General features: G+C 36.1%; 1 protein-coding gene and 1 non-coding gene across 4 annotated transcripts in view; both read left to right on the top strand.

Annotated features, from left to right (window-relative positions):
- Positions 1–17437, top strand: part of RASA2 (RAS p21 protein activator 2) — a 102545-nt gene that overhangs the window by 11429 nt on the left and 73679 nt on the right. For 2 of the 3 annotated variants that reach the window (XM_029940149.1, XM_029940148.1), the window contains exon 1: positions 15474–15550. Coding sequence is in view for 1 of the 3 variants with exons in the window: in XM_029940151.1 (XP_029796011.1) it covers positions 4815–4909; positions 15474–15550 (172 nt within the window). In the remaining 2 variants the exon portion in view is untranslated. Of the gene's footprint in view, positions 1–4814; positions 4910–15473; positions 15551–17437 lie in introns of those variants that run through there. The other variant, XM_029940151.1, reaches the window with a different exon arrangement.
- Positions 2777–2916, top strand: LOC115293004. The gene has a single exon (XR_003909280.1). It is a non-coding gene; the product is annotated as a U4 spliceosomal RNA (small nuclear RNA).

The following is a 17437-nucleotide window of genomic DNA, read 5'->3' as shown; positions in this document are numbered from 1 at the left end:
TTATCTTTCCCCTTGGTTCAGAACAGTATAAGAGAATTTCACTAGGATATCAGTGACCTGAATTCATGACTATGTCACTTACTGGCTCTGTGACCTTAAACACATCACTTTACCATCTTAGGCCTGGCTCATCTATAAAATAAGACTGAGTTTAAGATTGCTAAGCTCTTTTCTAACACTTCAGTTTGTAATTTCTGCTGGCATTTAGCTCTAAAGTCAAACCCACTGTTTAAAAATTGCCTAAGATGGGAGGACGTCTCTTGTTACCATATGTTTTCACTCATAAGTCTAACAGGAGAAACATAACAGGACCATGGGGAGGGAGAAGGGGGAAAAAGAGGGAGGCAAATCATGAGAGACTCTTGAATACTGAAAACAAACTGAGGGCTGAAGGGGGGTGATGGACAGGGAGGAGGGCACTTGTGGGAAAGAGCACTGGGTGTTATATGGAAACTAACTTGATAATAAACTATTAATAAATAAATAAATAAATAAATAAATAAAAATAAATAGAACTACCCTAAAAAATTGCCTCAGATGACACTTTCATATCTCTTTGGCTAGGGTCTGTATCACTTATCTATTGGTATATAACAAACCATTGCAATTCTTGGTGGCTTAATACATCAACTATATATATGGTCATGATCCTGAGGGTTGTTAATTTGGACTGAGCCCAACTGGTGATTCTTCTGCTGGTCTCAGCTAGGATCACTAATGTGCACTTATCTGGAAGATTGACTGGACTGAACAGCCTGATGCATATGTCTGGTGGCTGGTGCTGGCTATTATCTGGATCTCCCTTTCCATATAATATTGGGGTTTTAAGAGGGTAAGACCTACTGGACAGATGTTTAGTAAGATTCTGCTTGCATCACATTTGCTGATGTCCCATTTGGCAAAAGCAAGTGACATGGCCAACCCAGGGTCTGTGCTAGAGGGGACCATAGGAAGTATGATTTGGGGGGACTATTAATATACCAGTCAACAATGGAGAACAAAATGTCCCCTAACCTCTATACACTAGGGCATCAAAGTTTTGTGATTGACTGAAATGCTGTTATTGACTACATGCCAGAGTTTGTTCAGTGTTTTGGTCCATTTTCATCCTGTATAGACAGTCACAGTTGTCACTACTTATATCTGCTCTTTTCATCCATTTCTACTAGTGTCCATGTAGAACAGGACTATCAAGATTTGCCAGTTGGTGATCCTGATACACAGGATGAAATTTCTATGAATATGTTGTGTCTAAAACTGGGGTCCAAATATAGCACAGTTTTTACAGATGGCAGGAAAATGCTGTTTAGAAGTGCTGGAAAGCTGAGAATACTTTTTTTTTTTTTTTTTTTTTTTTTTTTTTTTTACTTAGAGACCAACAAAGATAGTTTCTGTGCCCACAGTTCCTTCATTTCTTTTTGTGTTTCCCCTCCTTGTCTTATTTTAAGGAACTGGTACAGCATCTGGGGGGTGGGTGTGTGTCTGTATGTATGTGTGTGTTTGATCTAAGCTCTTTCTATGAGTTTGTTAGAACAGTGGGGAAATGAAATAATACCTTTAAATAATTTGTTGAGTAGTTTGTCCCTGAAAGATTTTTTTTTCCTTGAGGTTGGTGATATCATGGCCACTAAAGTAATGAGTTAACTTTGTTCAAAATGGTGAACACTAAACTTAGGCAATCTTTAGGACCTTAGAGGCAAAGAATTTTTGCAGCTAATCAGAGAAGGGTTTCTCTCTTAGAGGACAAGAATCATTCAACTCTTTCGTGACAGTGAGTGCCATGGCTGCACAAGATAGGTAGAAGGAAGAAGGTACTTGCTTCTGGGAATTTTTACCTGTGAACTAAGAAGATTCTCATTTGGAAAGACACCTGTTATAAAGGCAGATACTCGATGATCTGAGTAGAGTTCCTACTCTAGTTCTTACAAGTTTTACTAATTAAGTAGATTTTGGTGAGGGGAGTCTGGAAATCGTATCACCATTTAAAGCACAGTGGTGTTGGGGCGCCTGGGTGGCTCAGTCGGTTAAGCCTCCGACTTCGGCTCAGGTCAGATCTCACATTCGTGGGTTCGAGCCCTGCGTCAGGCTCTGTACAGACCGCTCAGAGCCTGGAGCCTGCTTCTGGTTCTGTGTCTCCTCCTCTCTCTGCCCCTCCCCCTCTCATGCTCTGTCTCTCTCTGTATCAAAAAACTAAATAAAACATTAAAAAAAAAAAAATATTAAAGCACAGTGGCGTTGTGATTATTTGTTGAATGAGTAAATGAATCAATCAAGCCAGTAAACTTCCCAATAAACTTTTTCAAAAACTCTAGTTTTAAGTTAGGGTCTTGCTTTGGTAATACTTATAAATATAAAATACATGTATATTTGTGTACATATTCATAAATTATGTATAAAACTAAAAATCCTGGAAACTGTCTTATCAGGCTTTAACCAGGAATCTACCTACCAATGAGTTATTGGATGGTGAGTAAACTCTCTTAAAATTACATGCAAGATAATATCTGCATTTTTCTGGAAAGAGGACCTAAATGGTGCATAGATACCAAGAATCTTAAAGGGAAAAATGAGTTATTTTCAAAATGTAAGAACTTCAGCTATAGGATCTGTAGATCTATTTCTATATGTACATGTGTGTGTATATATATGTATCAAACTGTTATACGTTGCCTTAATGATCATATCTGGAGTGGATTCAGTGGTAAATGGAACCACTTGATAGGCTTTTGATAATCATAATCATTTGTGACATGCAGTATTTAATTCCTTGTCACAAAGCTTTGTGCAGTGGCAGTATCACAGCCAGTGAGGCTTATCCGAGACGTGATTCTTGCTTATATCGTATCATGATTCTGTATCTTAAGCCATTCCTGGAATTATGATGAATTGCTAGGGATTTGATGTAACCCATAGGTAAAACCTATCAAGAGATTTGTGTAATTTGTCTCTTAACCTAAACTTCAACAGTACAAAGAGTATTTGAGTGCCTAAATTCTGTACTTGGCTTTTAATCTGTATATCCAGTAGTGGAAGAATTTGTTTTCCCATCATTTTGTGTCTTAAATTTAACCAAAAAAAAGCACTGAAATACATTGTTTTTCTGGTTCAGTTTCCTACAAGGTTTGAATGAATTATAAATTGTGTATATTCACAAGAAAATTTTGGCCTTTATACTAGACTTCATACAATTTATTTATCCACCCATCCATCTATCTATCTGTTTTATTTATTTATGTTTATTTATTTTGAGAAAGCGTGAGCAGGGCAGGAGGGGCAGAGAGAGAGTGGAGGGACAGAATTCCAAGCAGGCTCTGCCCTGTCAGTGCAGAACCTGATGTGGGACTTGAAGGAACCATGAGACCATGACCTGAGCCAAAGTTGGACATTTAACAGACTGAGTCACCCACGTGCCCCTGCAGTGATTATTGGTGTATTCACAGATTTGTGCAACCATCGCCACTACCTAATTCCAAATAAAATTGTAAAGAAAGTTTTTTCTGTGTTTTTTTCTTGTCATACCTTTCCTTAGCACTTGATACAGAAAAATTGATAAATCCTGATAGAAAACTTTTTACTGTTTGCTTAAAGTTTTCAAATGTAGAACTAAAAGACCAAGATAGATCAGAAGAGAAAGAGCATGAAGTATAATTAGGGTACTTAAAGTGAAAATTCTTATTTGATGAAAGAAAGTGAACTTTGACTTCAGTATATATTCTTTGTTGAAGCTTTTGTGTAGAGTCTTGGAATAAATTGTCAGTCATATGCAAAACTGTGTCTGCTTCTTAAAACTTGAATTGAGGAAGGAAATGCTTTGTACCAACATGGCAAATACTTCATTATAATAAGAACATTTCTGTTTCTTCCTCTCCTACCACTTTGTGCATTGTACTGTATCTCTAAGGTAGAAACTCTTTAGGGAACTGCTTGATTATCATTATTTATTATTATTTTTTTGGTATGCCTTGGAGCAACAGAAGCAATGTTTATAACGTTTTGATGAAAGCAGATTTTAAAGAAAATTATTGTTTTAATCTATAATTTTCAAGTCAATTTTTAATATTGTTAGTGATGTATGATATTGTTTATCTTTTTCTCTTGGAGCTTGTGAACTCTTAAGTGCAAATATGTCTGTCTAGAGAGAACATATGATTTATTCATAGTGCTAAAGGTTGGGGAGGATAAGTTTGCCCTGTCATTGGACTTTGCTTTTTTATTTTAATTTTTTTAATGTTTTATTTTTGAAAGATAGAGCATGAGTGGGGTAGGGGCAGAGAGAGAGGAGATACAGGAGCTGAAGCAGGCTCCAGACTGAAGTGTCAGCACAGAGCCCAATACAGGGCTCAAACTCATGGACCATGAGATCATGACCTGAGCTCAAGTCGGATGCTTAACCCACTGAGCCACCCAGGTGCCCCTGGACATTGCTTTTTACGTGGAATGAACTTTGGGTGAAAACGTGAATCTGAATAACTAAAAAATTCAGTTGCATGTAAATACAACTGAAGTTTTGTCTAATCCTTTGATTCAAAATGACCCAGAAAAGGGTCTGCCAAGGGGCAGGGAGAACTGAGGCACTTTTTCATTCTTTAGGGTATAGAAAACAACTTGACCAAAATTTGGTCACAGAATTTTGAGACCCATTAAAGCAAAAGTTTGGTGGGGGGAAAAAAGTGGATTTTTTAATACCAGTATGTACAAATTGTTTTAAAATGTTTTCTATAAAGTATTACCTGTAACAGTGCGAATGATTTTTTTTTAGCAGTGGTAATGATTATACAAAATATGTTTCTCATCTATTGTTTTATTTTCTTTAGGAAAAGTAGCCATCAAAAAAGAAGACTTATGTAACCACAGTGGCAAAGAAACTTGGTTTTCACTACAGCCTGTTGACTCCAATTCAGAGGTTCAGGTAAATAGTAAGGCCTAAGTGGTATGAGAGACTGTCACCATGCAGAAAGTGAGTGGAAAAAACTAACTATAGTGGTTTATACAGACAGCGCTATTACACATTATTTTAAATTCTGGGACCGAATATTATAGACCTTTAGGTAATATGTAGCTGGAAAGAAATGCCTTGCCTTGAATTCAAGAATAATGCACGTGAGAGAGAAAGAGAGAGAGAGAGAGTGTGTGTGTATTTTGGGGGGTTATATTGGGGATATTCTTTTCCTGCTTTAGTTCTTTTGTTTGAATCACAGTGGCAATTATTAACTTTTTTAGATTGGGGATTTTTTTTAAGAGAAAAGCTGTGTTCTGACTTTGAAGAAAATCCCAAAAGTCTGTGATTTCATCTGTTCTGACCAGGATGTTGCTGATTCTCTTAATAAACTAGTCTTGGGGAAATACTCACTCAGACCGTGCCTGAGCCCACCTTGTGAAGCCTTTCGTCCCCACCCCCACCCTTCCTGTGTTCACCCTTCTCTTTATTTAGAAGGGTATCGTTACTTTTTTTAAAGCTCTTCTTTCCTCTTGCGTGAATAAGAGTTCTTACACATTCTTTATGTGAGTAAAGATATATGTTTAGCGAAGTAGCTTAACTTTCTATTTCTTTCTGAAAAGTCTGAATTGCTCTTAGAAATTGTTATTTCTATCTGAAGGGAATCCTTTTTTTGTAACCCTGTTTATTTATAAAACATGGGAAGGATTGTGAAACCATTTCCCGAGGACATACTGCGAGCAGAATTCTTCCTCTCTAAAAGAAGTTCTAATTTGCCGCTGTGACTCAAACAGAAGTTTAAGACAAGAAAAAGTGCTTTATGCACACCCACAGATATTTGCAAATAAAGTGCCTGTGTCTCTATTTCCTCATAACCTCTCAAGCATTCTCTTTGATTAAATTCTCAGAAACTTAGAGCATTTGTATATAAATCCCCTTCTGAAGTACAAAATATAATTGAAACTTTTCCTGTTTTCTTCACTGTACCTCATTTTAATGTTCTTTTCATTCTTTTAGGCAATAACTATTATTCAGATCTCAATTAGCCACTGTTGTGTATGACACAGGTGAAAGGCAGTGTGATGAAATGGAAAGGATTTTGCACAAGAAGTCAGAAAATGTAGATCCTAATTTTCATATGTGGTTGCTTTACTGACCTTGAATTTTATTTCTATAAAATGGAAATAAAAGTTGCCATGTTGACTCATATGATTGTGAGAATTAAATGAAATATTTTTAACAGCATTTTGAAAGCTGTGAATTGCTACACAAATATAAAATACCTGTTTACCATCAGTAGCTCAGGTGGCTGTTTCCTTAATATACCTTTACCAAAAGGTAGATATGAAGGTTTTAAAGTTATTAATATAAAACTATTACAAGTTTTCCTTTTTAATAGCTTTAACAAAACACAAGATAAGAAAAGGCTTTGAGAATTTGGTATGAAATTTGAGGATTATTTTAAAGATGTAATTTATTAAAGTTCATTCTTTTCTTATGGCCAATATGAATTTGCTAAAGGATTTAAGGCCCCCAACTCTCAAAATGTAGAAATCTGTGTAGAATGTATAATTCTTGGAGATGGTATTAGAGATTAGTACTAGACAACAGGCTTTTAATTAGTCGAGTATGTAAAACTCATCTCTTAATCATAAAATCCTGGAAATAGCATTTCACTAGTAGAGATAATGTCAACACTTTTTATTTGTTCTGAGTGATGATCATTACTATGAGTTATTAACCTTTACAAGTCTTTTGATTAAGTGATAATTCGTAAGATCTACTTTTTAAAATGCACTTTAGAAGGAAGAGTATTTGAGTGGGTGGGAGAAATGCAGAACACCTTTCAGGTTAATATGGGACTATTGGAAATAGTGTTGTTTGGCCCCCAAACCGACACAGGAATACAAAATTAACGTTGTGAGCCTTGAAAAGATAGAAGAGCAGCCTATGCTTCATGCAAATCCTACTTTGTTAATAAATTTGTTCACTTGCATAAATTTATAGAATTTTACAAAATATCTTGGAGCCATAGAAGAAACCTATGACACGGATTGAGTTCAGTAGGAATCCCACCTAGTAGGTACTATTAATGATTAAATGGTATATGCCAGGCACAGTGCTAAGTATTAATATACATTTTCTCATTTAATCTTCAGGAAAGCATTATGAGGTGTAGGTAGTGTTAACCTCCATTTTACAAATAGAGAAAATGGATTCATAGAGATTAAATTACATCTCCAAAGTCATAGAACTGTTAGGTAGGTGATGGAGCCATGGTTCCAATAGAGATCTTGTCTGATTCTAAAAAAGCTTTACTGCATTTCCCTATTTATACTGTTGGTCATGAAAAGGCTTCAGCAGATTCTTAGGAGGGAACATCTGAGTATAAGGAACAGAAGCCTACTCAAATTAGCTTAAAGAAAAAGGGAGGGGCATTTCAAAGTTCCTAGGGAACTTCTTGGAGTATAATTATAGAAACTTTGGTATAGCCAGGGAGAGCTGGATGTTGTTAGGCATTTACTTAAGAGGAGCTGCCTCTTAAGTGGAGGTCAGGTTCTTATAATAATAAACTAGATGCAGTTTAGATAGTCAAAATTAGTTTTGAAAAGATTTCTCATAAAATATAGTAAAATATTGGGTGGTTTGTTTTTGGGTGACTATTACATAAAATAGTTGGCTTGCATTTGGGACCATGGTGAATGAAAATATATATTGTATCTTTTTTTAATGTTTCTTTATTTATTTTGAGAGAATATGTGAGCAGGGGAGGGGTAGAAAGAGGGTAGGAGAGAGAGGATCCCAAGCAGTCTCTGTGCTGTCAGTACAGAACCCATTGTAGGACTCAATCCTGTGAACAGCTGAGCCAAAATCAAGAGTTGGACACTTAACTGACCAAACCAGGTGCACCTATGTTGTATCTTTAAATTGTGGACTGTCACTCAGTGTAGCAGTAGATACTGCAAGGGGCACTTGGGAACTGAATCCACTGATTCATTTTTTCCTGTTCATATGCTCACTGTGCTCATTGAGTATAAGTGCTCACTGATTAAATAGTGTTTTTTCCTTTCCCTCTCATTTTGTAAAATGAATAAATATTTTCTATCTTGCCCTCTCATTTTAATACTATTCACTTTGCAAAGTGGAAGGAACAAAACCCACTATTTAATGATGAGATTCCCTTGTATTCTTTTTGTATGTCTGATGAGATTACATGTTTCTCACTTCTGCTTCTCCCTAATCTCTTGCTGACAGCTAAAAAAATGCCCACATCAGCCTTTGAGTTTACATGAGCCTACAACCCCTCACTTTCTAAGATCTGATTTGCTTCTGTGCCACAAGTTAGAGAATTTGGCCCAACTTGGATCATACGTCCACTGCATTCTAAGTGGTATGATTGGGGCAGAGTTACCAAGCAGTCTATTTTGGGGCTTTGGGTAGGCATCTTCCCTAAGAAAGGGTTTGAGTAGAAGAAATTATTGGCATCTCTCCTTCAGAGGGGAAGATATTTATTTTCCTAGCTCTACCACTAATTGGTATTTGTACCCAGAACAGTTGCTAACCTGTTGTTGTCTGAGAATCTTCATCTGTGAAATGAGAACTTCATTGTGTAGGATTCCCTTCAGTTTTGAAGTTGTTGGGAAGTAATATGCAGAAATGTAATTGAGCCTTCAAATGAAAATATCCCAGTAGTAGTAAGATGGGTTTTATATCAAAATAGTTGAAAATTACGAAGAACAGTAACCTCTTACTTTGGATTGTTTCCTGGATGCTTTATTATTGCCGTTAAAAATGAAAATTATTTTCAAGGTGCCTGGGTGGCTCAATCAGTTGAGTGTCTGACTTTGACTCAGGTCATGATCTTACAATTTGTGAGTTTGAGCTCCACAGGGGGCTCTGTGCTGATAGCTCGTAGCCTGGAGCCTGCTTCAGATTCTCTGTCTCCCTCTCTCTCTGCCCTTCCCCTGCTCATGCTCTCTCTCAAAAATGAATAAACATTTAAAAAAATTTTTTAATGAAAATTATTTTCAGTTTTCAAACATTTGAGATATTAGTATTAGTAATTCATGAATGTATTTTCCTCCACTTTTTTTTTTCTGTTATTTTTTTGTTTTTGTTTTGTAGTTTCTCCCTTCAATTGAACCCTTCTCTTCTTAACCTTCTGGGATCTGCCTTCATACCCCACAAAGGGCCAGAGAGAGAACACAAAAGATTCTCCATAATATTACCCATGACATTGTGTCAATAAGTCTGGTGGACATTTTTCAGTCCTCCTCTTACATAATCTTCCAGTAGATTTGGTACAGTTGACCACTCTCCTTTTTGAAGCATTCTCTTCCTTAGTTTCTTAGTTCTGATTTAGTGGTTATCATCCTACTAAACTTAGTACTAAACTTAGTGTTCTTTCTCCGACTGTTTTCCATAGAAGTGAAAGTAATATGGATTCTGTAGGTGCCTCTTTCTATAAATCCTCTTTTTGGCTTCAGTGATCAGCAGCCATGCTGTTAGGTATATCATTCTGGAACTCAAAACAAACAAAGCATTTTTCCTTTCTTTAGTTCTTAGGTGCTGTGATAAAGAGCATGACTTACATAAGACTGAGTAAACCATATCTCCTATATGGAAAGCTTGGTGCTCTCATAATTAAAGGTGTTTGTGTCATACAACTTGTACAAGCAGTAAATCCAGATGGGCTGTCAGTCATGTCTTTTTGATGTAATGACTTAGTTAATAAGTCTTTACCAACAAGCTTATCTTGAATTTCTGGATCATGCCACAAGTTACTGATTGTTTTATGTTTTTTTTTTTTTAATATGGCCTCTGCCCAACCTATTTAAACAAGCATTACAAATAATAAATGCAATGGTCATATCTATTAATTCATACATCTGGGTTTTTTTTTTTTACATGCTTGATTAAAGACAGTGAACATAAAGTTACAATTCATTGTTGCAGGTTGATTTTGTAAAAATTTCATTTGTAAAACTGTAAACTTGAAATAACAAAGGAAGGAACCATTCTAGATTGTAATACTTCTTTAAGGAGAAGAAGAAATCCACCCAAAAATAAGAGAGATTAAGGAAAACCTTTATTTTGTTTTTCATCTGACAGCAAACTGTGTCCAAAATGATTTACTATATATGAAAATATCTGCCAGTTAAAAAGAAGTTGAGATTCCCCCCCAATATAAAGAAAACTTCCCGCCAGTTGAAATATACTGAGTTCTTTTATGTGGAAAGGTTGTTATAATGTAGCATTTTGTGATAAAAACTAAAAAAAAAATCTAAACCAAAGAATGTTTAAGTGTGTGTATTGGGTTTTGCCCAAATACCTGTAATTCACCTGAGTTTCTGAAACTGTATGCTGAATTTCTCATGATATCTTCTACAAAAATCAGATTTTTCTGTGTGTGAACTTTTGTAAAAGTGATTGAAATAAAGCTAGCATATAAAATACTAAACTTTCATATAGTCCCGGAGTAATATAACTTCCTAAATATGCTACCTAGTACAAATTAATGTCATATAATTGCTATAATCATATAAACATAATCATTGCTATAAAATACATACAGAATTATAGCTCCCAAGAATTTGGTTTACGTTATATTTTTTTAATTTTTAATGTTTGCTTATTTTTGAGAGAAGCAGAGCACGAGCTGGGAAGGTGCAGAAAGATAGGGAGACGGAATCTGAAGCAGGCTCCAGGCTCGAGCTGTCAGCACAGAGCTCAATTTGGAGCTTGAACTGGGAGATCATGGCTTGAGCCAAAATTGGGCACTTAACTGGCTGAGCCACCCAGGCGCCCTTTATTTGTTTTACTTTAAATAAAACCTATAGAATACCTTGCCAGTTATCTAATCTTCCCATATTTTCTGACATATATGAAAGGTATTTTGTCATTGAACCTCCCTTAGGAGATTGGATAGTAAGAAAGCAGTCATGGACCAAATCATACTGCATGTTTATCATCAAACATAGTTTCTTATCAGAGTCCTGTAGTTAGTTCATTGTGGCTCATGTCTTCATTTTCTTTAGTTGCTTTTAAGATTTTTTTAAAAATCTGCTTTTAGCAGTTTTACTATGCTCTGCCTACATACGATTTTCTTTATGTTTATCCTATGGGTGTACCTTGGGGCTCTTAAATCTCTGCCTTGATGTCTTTCTTTAGTTGGAAAATTCCAGGCAATTATTTCTTTACTTTTTTTTCCCCTTCAAATTCCCATTTTTTTCTGTCTCCTCTTCTGGGATTCCAGTTACATGAATAATAGACCATTTTCCTATGTTTTCCTATGTCTCTTAAGTTCTCGCCCTCTCTGCTTCACTGTGAATATTTTCCACTGACTAATTATCTCCCATCTTACCAGTTCTCATTTCAGCTATGGCTAATTTGCTGTTAAATATCTCTTTATTGTGGTTATTTTATTGCCTAATTCTAAATTTTTCTTTTGATACACTTTGTAGTTTTCAAGAGTCTTGTTGGCTTTTTCATTTTGTTGTTTACCTTCGTAAAAATTAAAAAATTTTTTTATGATTTTAATTTATTTTTGAGAGACAGAGAGAGAGAGCATGAACAGGGGAGGGTCAGAGAGAGAGGGAGATACAGAATCCAAAGCAGGCTCCAGGCTCTGAGCTAGCTGTCAGAACAGAGCCTGATGCGGGGCTCGAACCCACGAGCCGTGAGATCACGACCTGAGCCAAAGCCGGATGCTTAACCGACTAAGCCACCCAGGCACCCCTACCTTTGTAAAAATTTTATGCAGCTGTTTTGACCTCTGTCAGTGAACTCCAACGTTTCCATCTTCTATAAATCAATTGCTTTTTGTTGGTTTTTGTTTTCATTTTTGGTTTTGGTGTATGGTCTTATCTTCTGGCATGCTTCATAATTTTTGATGGAATGCTAGACATTGAAAAATATGAAATAGTTTAGATATAACTTGAGAGTATGGATGATAAGTTTTTTTTTTCCTTCAGAGATTTAGTTTTTTACTTTTGGCGTATCTAGAGGTTTGGTAGGGATTTGGCTGATTCTAGGCTAGATTTTGGTCTTTGTTTTTCTTTTTCTTTTTTCTTTTTAACTTTTTTTTTTTGGAAAGAGAGAGTGTAGTGTGCACACATACACAAGCTGGGGAGGGGCAGAGAGAATCCTAAGCAGGCTCCATGCTTTTAGCACAAAGTCTGACATGGGGCTTGAGCTCACTAACTATGAGGTCATGCGTGACCTGTGCCAAAATCAAGGGTATGACTCTTAACTGACTGAGCCACCCAGGCACCCCAGTTTTGGTCTTTGTAAAGGCTGGTCAGTGTTGTTCACGCTTACTCTTTAGGCATAGTCCTTGGAGATTCCAACAGAAAAGCTTCCTATTTGCCAGTGGCACTCTACCTTGTTGGGCCCGGGACTCCAGTTTTTATATACTCAGTACCATGAGACTGTAGACTGCTTTGTTTAAGTTCTTCAGCCTCTCAAGCCACCACTGAGGTTTGGGAGTCCCATTCAACAAGCTTCTTCAGATGTCCCACCAGCAATGTCTACTTATATATTATTGGCCAAAATTGTATCATATGGCTGTCCTTAGCCACTGTCACCTGGCTTCAGAGAGACTAGGAAATGTTTTGCTGAACTCAAACTATCCTCTCCAAAAACCAAACCAAACAAAAAACACCAAACTTGTTTTTCTGTAATCCAAATCTAAAAAATGATGACAGATGTAAATAAAACCAAACTTTTGTATGAATGTAGAAAGAAATACTAAATATTTTCTCTAAGATGTTCATAGATTTGAATTTCTAAAACTGAAAAGTAGTTTCAAGCAATTTTTTAAACTTTATTTTTTACTAAAAAACAGGACTCTCTGGTAGTAGAAATTTTTGAAATCTAGATGAGCAAAAAAATCTGAAATCCTACCAATGAAAGATAACTTCTGTCAGTGTTTTAGTAGATGACTTGTAGTAAATTCATATGGTAACATACGTAGTATATTTTATTTTTAAAAATTAACATTATGCAGCCTATTTTGTAACTTGTTTCTTTTACTAAGCATCATGTACATACTTCCATGTTAAAGTATACAGTGAGATAGTGTTTTATGGTTTAGAAGTGATAATTTCCTTGATTTAACTTTTTTAAAAGTCTATTCATTTATTTTGAGAGAAAGAGACAGGGAGAATCCCAAGCAGGTTCCCTGTTACCAGCGCACAGCCGGACATGGGGCTCGACCCTGAGAGAGAAAGAACGAATGAGAGAGAGGGAGAGGGAGAGGGGGAGGGGGAGCATGTCTCAAGCAGACTCCCTGCTGTCTGCACAGAGCCAGACGCAGGCTCAACCCCAAACCACGAGATCATGACTTGAGCCGAAATCAAGAGTCAGACGCCCAACCACCTGAGCCATCCTGGCGCCCCTAACTCATAATGCTTTTTAATTTTAGTGTTCCACTCTAATAGTATATGTCTTGTGTTTACCTGTTCTGTCCCCAGTCTTTTCTTGACCAGGTTAAATACACAACTATGTTATTGTTGACTAATACCAAAGGAATGGTCTCTTCAACAGCTGGTAAGAGTGATGAACATTTTAGGTAGGCTCTGACTGAATAATAATGATTCCTAGTAGAATCCCTTTAAATATGTATATTTTTTACTTCAAGGCTTTACTTGAAACAGTGCTATGATTTTTTAGTTGTGAATGAAATTATTGTACTTTCTTTTCTACTCTAACAGTTAGAAGTAGAATGGATCCTAGATATTTCCTGAGAGACTGTGGGGAGTGCCTTATTAGCATTCAATTTCTACCATAAACTGCGTACATGTTAAAATAGTAAAACTGCTTTGAGCTGCAAATCTTGATGCAATTGGCTAGGCTCGCTCAGTAAGTGACACGAACATGCTGGCCTGACAGCAAACATGATTCAAAATGCTAGTTGAGTAATATTAAAAATTACTTCATATCAGGGGCGCCTGGGTGGCTCAGTTGGTTAAGCGTCTGGCTTCAGCTCAAGTCATGATCTCACTGTTCGTGGGTTTGAGCCCCACCTCAGGCTCTGTGCTGACAGCTACCTCAGAGCCTGGAGCCTGCTTCAGATTCTGTGTCTCCCTCTCTCTGACCCTCCCCTACTCGCACTGTCTCTCTGTCTCTCAAAAATAAATAAAAGACATTAAAAAATTTATTTTAAAAATTACTTCATATCAGATACCTCTTCTGGGTCATTGTCCAGTAGTAGGGGTTATGAATATTAAAGTAGAATTAATGAGACACCTATTTTATAAATTTTATATGAATTTATCAATAGTTATGCCTAAATTTTTATTGGAAAATTGCTTACTTTAATTCCAGTTCCACCTGACTGCCAATTTACTACTGCTGATGTTTTGTTTATTTAGAACTTAGCTTTCTCAGGCAGAATTTTGTGTCGAGATCTATCAATCAGTGTTTATTGTTCCTCACTTAACTATCCATCTAACCCTCTTTGTAGTTAGTGGACCTCAGATCACTCTTACAGAGCAAACCCCCATAAGATAGACCGATTCAGGTTAGATTGCTGTGAAAGAATGTCTGAAAGGGGTTATTCCAAAGAGGAACAGTGACTTGATAATGAACTGTCCTACCTCTGATGAAATTATTTACATCATCAGCTCTTAGACATCACACTCCTGAAATCTCTACTGTGAGAATTTGTCTTGTACGCTGGGTAGAGGTAATCCAAGACTGATTCTTAACTACTTCAGAATTGCTCATAACCAGTTTAGAATTGCTCATCACTGGTGGCAGCATGAAAATATCAAGTTCTAGATTATATTGCTTGTAAGCCTTCATTTCAGGAGAAGTTGATAGTTTGCTTTAAATTTATATATAGTACTGAATTTTTACAACTCCATTTATTAACAGCTATTTAAGAAAGTACTCTTTTAAGTATCCTATTTTTTTTCATCAGTACTCTTGGTTGTATATTTTGATTATTGTCTCCCCACTAGATTGTAAGCAGTGATTGTTGTCTTATACATCTGTTGATTCCTACTCAGCCCTACAGTGCCTACAAAAATATAGAAGATATTCCATAATCCTTAATTTTCAGGAAAGTATTGACAAACTGAGTCTTACTAGTGTTAACTTAGTTTTATTTTTCAGAATTGTGTGATTTCTCTTGACCTATAATGATACTGCGTCTATCCTTATTGATGGCTTATCTTTTCTGGAAAAAGCATTCTGCATTTTATAATTTGCTTTTATTTCAAAGTTCCCTAAAACATAAATGCTATCTTTTTTTTTAATCTATGGTATTGAGATTTATAAATACTTTTTGAACTGGGATTACATTCTTAGATTTGAATACCGTGTCTGATATAAGCATTTGACTACTAGATCTGCATCGTTGGTTATTAGTCATATAATAAGTACTTAATGTGGGCAAAGCCATGTTTTAGGGATCACAAATTTAGTTAGTGAATAACTAAACATTATAGGTACTATTTGAAAAAGTACATACCTTTAATAATTTGTCAGCAAAATAGACTATTCAGTTTGCCATTTTTTTTTCTCATTATAGGGTAAAGTTCACCTTGAATTAAAACTGAATGAACTGATAACAGAAAATGGAACTGTGTGCCAGCAGCTTGTTGTACAGTAAGCATCCTTCTTTTACCAAAATCAACTGGAATAATTCTCCATTTTGTATTTGAATCTTAAGCTAACACCTTATTTTATATACTTCAGAAACTTTTTTGAAAAATGAAACTCTGTTGTGTTGTTCCTTAATTAAATTGCTTTCCAGTTTGTTTTCTTATGTCTGGTCTACTCAGGTTATGATAAGTCATTAATTCATTCAACCTTATTTACTAAATGTGAGTTAAATGATAGAGTTAGGCATGGGGCTGTTACAGGATCATGTATAAGCATGTCTGACTACCTGGCAGAGGAGAATTGGAAAGGCTTCTTGTTAGAGGGCCTTTAGATAAGAGACTCTGACGCCACAGAGCTGAGCATTACGAACCCTGGGACTAGCACTAAATGGCTACCTTGAGATGTACCAGTATTGGTTCTCACCTACTTAAAACTTCCTCTTTTGCCTTCAAGTCATTTTTTGTGGCTCAGATTCTAATCTTCTAACTGTTCTGGAAATCTGTTCAAGCCTGATCCTCTTCCTTTTCTCTTCCACTCACACTTTTCCTCTGTGTTATGGACAAACTACTGGATACCCCTGACTTCTTTTTCTCTTTGTATTAACTGATAATCTGAATATCCCCTGAGTTACTGTTTCTTCTGCCGCCTTCTCAGTTACATGCTGTTTTCTCCCATACCCACTTACCTTACAGTGGCATGTTACTTTCTAGACTATCATTTATTCTCCTTATTAGGAACACCCCAGCTCCTTTGAGGCATTTCCCCCCTCTCTCTCTGTCTCTTTATTTATTTATATTTATTAAATATATAATACTTCCTTAGAACTTTTTTTAAAGTTTATTTATTTGAGAGCCAGAGAGAGACCAAGCAGGGGAGGGGCAGAGAGAGAGAGGGAGAGAGAGAATCCCAACCAGGTTCTGCACTATCAGCATGGAGCCAAACATGGGGCCTGATCCCACGAACTGTGAAATTATGACCCGAACTGCCATCAGGAGTTGAACGTTCAACCCACTGAACCACCCAGGCACCCCTAGAACTCTTTTAAAGAAGGTTGCATATCAAATGATCCTTAATATATCAGTGTATATGTCCTAAGCATAAGTGTATTCTCTTAAATGACTAATACAGGAAGCTCAACATTCTTACAATAAAAGTTACAGGAACTGTAGTTCAGGAAGTTCAACATTGTTATAATGAAAGCATAATATATAGTTTTTATATTCCAGTACTTTTATCTACAGTTATTATATTTTACTTTTGTCAGCTGGCCCAATAATGTCCTTTATGGTATTTTTTTCTCTCCCAGAAAGGATCCAGTCCAAGATCATGTGTTACATTTAGTTTATATGTCTCTTTAATCTCCTTAACCAGTAATAATTTTTAGTCAAAACTCTACCAAAAGGCATTCCTCAGAGATGTGTCCAGTCCCCTCTCCTTACACTCAGCTCTAGACAACCATGATCTGATTTTGGTCCCTATAGTTTTGTCTTTTCCAAAATGTCAGATGGACAGATTCATGTAGGCTTTTGTGACTGGCCTCTTTCATTCAGCATAATGTTTTTGAGATTCATCCACATTGTTGCATGTATCAGTAGCTGAATCTTTTTTAGGTATTATTTATTTATTATCATAACTTGTTGGATATTCTTGTCCTTATTTTACAGATGAAAAAACAATCCACAGATTGGTTAAATGAGCCCAAATTTGTACAAGGAGTGGTAGAGCCTGCATTTGAACCCTGGTTGTTTAATTTTTTTAACTTTTTTTCTTTTGAGACAATCATAGATTTATAAGGAATTATAAAGCATGGAGAGGTCCTGTGTACCTTACACTCAGTATCCCTCACTGGTTACGTCTTATATAACTATAATACAATATAAAAACTAGAAA

This window comes from Suricata suricatta, chromosome 5 (genome assembly GCF_006229205.1).
Source record: "Suricata suricatta isolate VVHF042 chromosome 5, meerkat_22Aug2017_6uvM2_HiC, whole genome shotgun sequence".
Classification (NCBI taxonomy): Eukaryota; Metazoa; Chordata; class Mammalia; order Carnivora; family Herpestidae; genus Suricata; species Suricata suricatta.
Note: the sequence above shows the minus strand (reverse complement) of the source record. Positions and strands in the feature narration are given on the sequence as shown.